The 6,545-nt window shown below is 45.0% G+C and overlaps 1 protein-coding gene across 1 annotated transcript; it reads right to left on the reverse strand.

Annotated features, from left to right (window-relative positions):
- Window positions 1-1,254: 1,254 nt before the first annotated feature.
- On the reverse strand, window positions 1,255-4,633 carry LOC104945364 (serine/threonine-protein kinase SMG1-like). The gene is made up of 3 exons (XM_010771016.1): window positions 4,420-4,633; window positions 4,162-4,268; window positions 1,255-2,449 (listed from the first exon to the last, which is right to left on the reverse strand). Exons 1-3 carry the CDS (start codon window positions 4,556-4,558, stop codon window positions 2,372-2,374), a joined length of 324 nt encoding a protein of 107 aa, XP_010769318.1. The 5' UTR covers window positions 4,559-4,633; the 3' UTR covers window positions 1,255-2,371.
- Between the last annotated feature and the right edge of the window lie 1,912 nt (window positions 4,634-6,545).

Consider the following 6,545-nt stretch of genomic DNA (forward strand, 5'->3'; position numbering starts at 1 on the left):
CTACTCCCTCGTCGTGTCCGTTCGGTCGTGTATGTATGTGTGTGTGTGTGTGTGTGTGTGTGTGTGTGTGTGTGTGTGTGTGTGTGTGTGTGTGTGTGTGTGTGTACCTGTTAAAGGCAGCCACATTGTCAGCCAGTGTGCTCTGCTCATCAGCTCCCGAGCGGTAGTAATCGTAAACGGCTTTAGGAAGAACTTTCTCAGCTTCTTTCTCGAAGTCGGACACACTCACACGCTGTCCTGCCATGGCTGTCTCCTGAGCGTCTGCCCCTCACATACAGGAGACACACACTGATAAACAGAGCCGCTGTAATCATTAACCTGCTGCAGCCGTCCTCTTCCTAACCATCACTTCTGAGGGGCCAGTTTACACAAGATAACAGAACAAACATGTTATTTAGCTTTTATCCAAACCACTCACATCGAACCTCTGTCCTCCGATTGGCTGCTGCCCTTTATAAAGTGTGTTTAAGCTGAATGTTTACAAAGACATTGTAACCCTTTTTTCATAATTTTGAAGTCTACTGTGAGGATTATGACAGAAAATTGACATTGATATTATTGGAAGTTATATATAATTATTTTAAATCTGTAATGCTAAAATTGAATCCTCACTTTGGTTCCAAACATTCCCTTTTCGTTCAAGGTAATACTGTCCAAATGAAACGGTATGTTTACTGCTTTTAGGGATATTGCCCAATATCTGGAACAAACTCCCAGAAACCTGCCGGTCCGCTGCGACTCTGACTACTTTCAAATCCAGGCTGAAGGCTTTCCTTTTTGCCTCTGCTTTTAATTGAACTATTGACATCTTGCACTGCACTGTAACTTGTATTCATGTTTTATTATCTTTGCTTTTTAATGTTTGCGTTTCCACTGCACTATTTCTTAATGCTCTTATTGTCTTTCATTTTTGTAAAGCACTTTGAATTGCCTTGTGTTGAAAGGAGCTGTATAAATAAACGTGCCTTGCCTTTGTCTTCCCCCTGTAGTAACCATGGCAGCAAAATGCTAAACTAACTGTTTATTTCATTTCATGATATGAGTAAAGCTAAAAAAAGAAAGAAGTGCTACTGATACAATCTGACAATCCTACAGATGAAACAATGTGTAACAGGGGGGCATTGCCTAATCATTTTGCCGGCGTGAGTCAGACCCACGTAATATCTAGAAGCTGTATAAACAGCTGGAGTTATACAAACAAATGAGGTTTCTTGTGTCTATGGATTCTCATTGTTCATTAAAAACACTCCACACTTCATAGTTCAATGTTTATTTGGCATCCAACCAAATCCAATAAAAGCTTTAAGAATTAACATTTTGCACCATCACCAAAAAGATAAATTCTCCCACTAAAAATGTAAAACTAGAAGGTCAATATTAATAAAATGCAAGCATGGGGGGGGGGGTGTCAATGAGGCAAGCAACAGCTTGTGACAGGCATTTCAAAAAAGGCAGAAAACATCTACAGAACTAAAGAAGGACAGAAGAGTTACAGAGCTCACACAGACTGAAGAAACACACCAAGAAAAAGAGTGAGGCCGCCCTCGTGGAGTGATGTCACCTCATGCTCTACGAGATGAGACATCAGAAACTAGTCACATTACAGGCCGTTCACTTAACCAGAGCACAAAGAACCTCCCTTAGAAAACAACTCCAATCAACAATTCTGTAAAAGTTTTGACTGTTTATCAACCAAAATACACCGAGTTGACTGTTCCCCTTTATTTCCTTCACTGCAGCTGCTGGGTGGTGTGGATTCAGGATCCTGAAGAACCTTGGCTCTCAGCTCCTGCCAACCCGCTGCCAATCACAACGGAAAAGATTAGAGAAAAACAAGTGTGACCATGTGAGTGGCCCATCTGAGCCCCCCCGGTGAAGTCCCACCCACAGCGCGGCGGCTGTGTGCTTCAGAGGGAGGCGGCTCACTTCCTGCTTCACCCTGCCCTCAGGTGGACTCTGATTGGCTCAACAGGATGCATTGATTTATGGGTACAACTTGACTGTGAGCTATGCAGGTGAGGGGGGGGAAGGTGTTTCTAAGTCGAGGGTGAGGAGGCGTTTGCCTTCCTTCCCCCTCCCCCCATCCGGCACTGCGTTGCCTGGTCAAACCCCAGAAAGGAGGGCGGGGCGGCAGGCCCACAAAGCGTGTGTTAGCCCGCTCGCCGGAGGTTGGGGGGGGTGTGGTTGCAGCGGTGCTACGAGGTCGCTGCACCGGTTTGTGTGCCCAGGAGTTTGGGAAGCGGATTGAGCATCCGCCTCTCGTTCGCTCCCCCCAGTGTGGCCCGGTGCTGCTGTTCCGACACCCCAGACCCGCTGGACTCTGGTGGATCTCCAAGCCTTCGCTGGAACAAAGACATGAAGGGGCAGGCGCTCACACCCAGGCCGTCCAGCCCTCATACAGCTGAGCCAGGTTCTCCATGCTGGTGGCCTCTTTGATCACCACGTCCACCTGAAACACAGCGACTCAGCATTAATATTCGCACTACGTTTAACCATCACTCCATCACATGAGCATCAGACACTGCTCAGATCATTCAATATTAGTACTGACAATATGCCAGACTGAGAGACTTACAGGGAGACTTCCAGCTGATCAGCCACAAACACACTTTGAAATGAGTTGCTTTTCTCAACCCATTCCTGGATGTCTCATTCTAGGTACCGTCTAAGGCAGTGGTCACCAACCTTTTTAAGCCCAAGATCATCGACCTCGGCCTAGGTGAAAGGCGAGATCTACCTATTGCAGAATTGAGTGAAAAAGACGGCCCATACAATGCTTCCAATTTGAGGCATTTTATATAGGCTAATTGCATCTGAATTACTGTTACAATGAAGGCTCCATAATCAGCTCACGGCATATAGGCAGGGGTAAAGTGCTATTGGGGGGCGGACCTCACCTTCTCAAGGGGGGTCCGGGGGTCGCTCCCCCGGGAAGATTTTTTTTTAAATATTGAAGTTGAAAGCATCAATCTGGTGCACTTTGAGAGCAACATGAAGAGATCTATGGATACCTCTCTCAGCACCCATATGAAACAGAACTGTAAACAGATTTTCTTTTTCTTTATGGATATTTTACAAATCACATTAAACTGTATTCTTGTTTTACTGCCATATAGTAGGCTATTTCATACCTGTTTTTCATTTATTCTCTTATTGTTTGTATAACTATAATGATCATATGAAGGTGTGCCGCAGAAATAATCTTTTGAATAATTTGACAAAACTGTTCTAAACACTCAAGAGTCCTTTAGCTCACCTGAGCCCCTCAGTCTGACAGGAGAGGACTCCTCCAGCTTGTTGTAGAAACACTCCCTCTCTCCCTCTCTATCACACTAAACGCGCTATTGCCACACACACACAGAGCCGAGCTTGAATGACACAAGCACACGTTCCATGCAACTCTCTGATTGGTCTGATGTGTTGCCTCTGTTGCGTTCACTGAACACGGGAAATTACAGTCCTGCCGTCGTCTCTTGTGTCATGATGAGGTTCACGTAAAGCACGGTTAATGTATTATATTATTGAGGTGTCTCAAATATACGTCAATCAAGTGGCACCTGCTAACGGGGTGGTGGATGATAAGGTTTACATCTAAAAACGTATTTTTCAAACATTATTATTTTTATTTTATTTTTCTTTCTTTTGTTACTTTTTTTTTTAAGGGTCCGCGATCTACCCGAACCACACGGTCGATCGCGATCGACTGGTTGGTGACCACTGGTCTAAGGTGCCTGTTAGCTAGTTAATTAAAAAACAAGTAAGACAAAAGTGCCACTAGTCGCTGAAAAAGAGTGACTAGTAGTAGTATTTATTCAAATAGTAATAGTAGAGTGCCAAGCTATTGTGACTATACTACAATATGCTATGACTAAGTGCTAACAAAGAGCAAACCAGTGTAAGCAACTGCCATCTGATATCAAGGGCAGGGAATGAATACACAAACGGATGTCATAGAAGAGTGCCTGAGACAGAAACCCCACCCTGAGGCTCTCAGTGCCTGGACTTCAGACCAGCCTGACAGACAGCATCAACCTTCACCCCCCCTCTATGTCCCATTCATTGTGCCTCCTTCATTAAATCTTTAAAATGACATTGTTGTGGCCCGTTACCTGCTAGTGAAATGATGATTAAATGTGCCGTGAGTGTATGTGTGTGTGTTACCTGCTCTGTGACGCTCATCCTCCGGTTGGGGTCGATGTCTCTGCCCTCCAGCTTGGCCTTCACCCTCTTCCACACACTGACTGCGTACGAGTTCCTCTCCTGGACCGCTGCAACACAATCAATATCGAGCGTTCATTCATGATCCTTTCAGTTTTGTTTTTTGTATTCAAAGTCTACCTCAACCTTCTCTAAATAACTGACAACATGTGTTAGCATGTCTATTAAAAGTCTGAAAGCCACATCTCAGTGAAGAAGTACCTCGTCCTGTTTTGGGGTCCCGTACCGCCCTCTTGGGGCTGGGGTTGAGGCCTTTGCTGTTCACCAGCAGAGTGCTGGGGGGGGTGTCAGTGGGGGTTCCCAGGTTACGGAGGAGAGCCTTCCGTGCATTCTGGGACATGGAGTCTGGCTGGGTCTTCACCCCACTGCATTTAACAGCTGAGGAAAAGCAGATATGACATGTTCAAAAACATACTTACATGAGTGTTCTATCGTAGACAGCAGCAAATTAAATTCAGGCAGGTTTAATAAACCATGAAGCAGTAAGAGGCGCGTTCACACCAAGTACTTTTCCCACAAAGGTTCCTGAGAACTACGATTTAGTTGCGTTCACACCAAAAAGTCCCAGGAACTAAATTAGTTCTAGAGAACCTTTTTTACCCCCTTTTCAGTCCCTGCTAGAGAGCAGGGACTTTCGTGGGAGAAAAAGGTTCCTGTGTCTGATTGGCTGGGCAGAATGCAAACCACGCCCCGTCAAACTCCCAAAAACTTTTGTGAAGCCGCCATTTTATTATCCTCGCATTGCATTATTAGCATTAGCATTAGCCCAGCGCAGAAACGCAGAGAGACTAACTTATGACAACACAAAATAAAACATGGGAGCGGTGGAGATGAGGAGGTGTCGGCGTTCTGGCCGTTTAATCGGAAGGCTTCAGTAGAAGCTGCTGGGAGTCCCAGCAGCTTCTACTGAAGCCAGTCCTCAACTCCGGGGACTTCCGGCCGGGGATTTGGGCGGCAGTATACGCCGTGAAGTTGTTTGCGGCCTGCCAGTAAATCCAAAGCAGAAGAAGAAGAAGTGACGTCAATGGCTTCATTTGCCTAATCCTCCCTCAGGAACTAATTTTCGGTGTGAACGCGATCTGTACTTTAGTTCATGAAAACTAAAGAATTCTCAGGAACCTATGTGGGGTAAGTACTTGGTGTGAACGCGCCAAAGGACTAACATAGAAACCTAATCATGAACCTAGAGGTGCCTATTTCTGTATGTGTTTTGTTGACAGAGAGCTGCACAATATGAACATTGACACAGGAAGTGACACGCAAGTTAGGAACAGCAAAATGTCATGCTACGAGTTTTTGCCACAATACTTAAGGAAAAATAAGAACAGCGACAGTTTTTATTGACAAGAGGAGATCATTTAATGGGTTATACAGTGGGGCAAAAAAGTATTTAGTCAGCCACCAATTGTGCAAGTTCTCCCACTTAAAAAGATGAGAGGCCTGTAATTTTCATCCTAGGTACATTTCAACTATGAGAGACAGAATTGGGGGAAAGAATCCAGGAAATCACATTGTTGGCTTTTTAATGAATTAATTGATAAATTCCTACCGTAAAATAAGTATTTGGTCACCGACAAACAACAAGATTTTCTGGCTCTCTACAGACCTGTAACTTCTTCTTTAAGAGCCACCTCTGTCCTCCACTTGTTAACTGTATTTAATGGCACCCGTTTGAACTCGTTATCAGTATAAAAGACACGTGTCCACAACCTCAAACAGTCACACTCCAATCTCCACTATGGCCAAGACCAAAGAGCTGTCAAAGGACACCAGAAACAAAATTGTAGACCTGCACCAGGCTGGGAAGACTGAATCTGCAATAGGTAAGCAGCTTGGGAAATCAACTGTGGGAGCAATTATTAGAAAATGGAAGACATACAAGACCACTGATAATCTCCCTCAATACTGGGGCTCCACGCAAGATCTCACCCCGTGGGGTCAAAACGATCACAAGAACGGTGAGCAAAAATCCCAGAACCACACGGGGGGACCTAGTCAATGACCTGCAGAGAGCTGGGACCAAAGTAACAAAGGCTACCATCAGTAACACACTACGCCGCCAGGGACTCAAATCCTGCAGTGCCAGACGTGTCCCCCTGCTTAAGCCAGTACATGTCCGGCCCGTCTGAAGTTTGCTAGAGAGCATTTAGATGATCCAGAAGAGGATTGGGAGAATGTCATATGGTCAGATGAAACCAAAATAGAACTTTTTGGTAAAAACTCAACTACGACGTGTTTGGAGGAGAAAGAATGCTGAGTTGCATCCAAAGAACACCATACCTACTGTGAAACATGGGGGTGGAAACATCATGCTTTGGGGCTGTTTT

Source organism: Notothenia coriiceps, unplaced genomic scaffold (genome assembly GCF_000735185.1).
Source record: "Notothenia coriiceps isolate Sejong01 unplaced genomic scaffold, NC01 NC01_scaffold00009575, whole genome shotgun sequence".
Lineage (NCBI taxonomy): Eukaryota > Metazoa > Chordata > Actinopteri > Perciformes > Nototheniidae > Notothenia > Notothenia coriiceps.

Coding starts and splice junctions, on each gene's coding strand:
- LOC104945364 (XM_010771016.1), bottom strand. CDS start 4,558: ATGTCCCAGAATGCACGGAAGGCTCTCCTCCGTAACCTGGGAACCCCC. Junction 4,269..4,419: donor GGACCCCAAAACAGGACGAG/GTACTTCTTCAC, acceptor ATTGTGTTGCAG/CGGTCCAGGAGAGGAACTCG. Junction 2,450..4,161: donor GGATGAGCGTCACAGAGCAG/GTAACACACACA, acceptor GCTGTGTTTCAG/GTGGACGTGGTGATCAAAGA.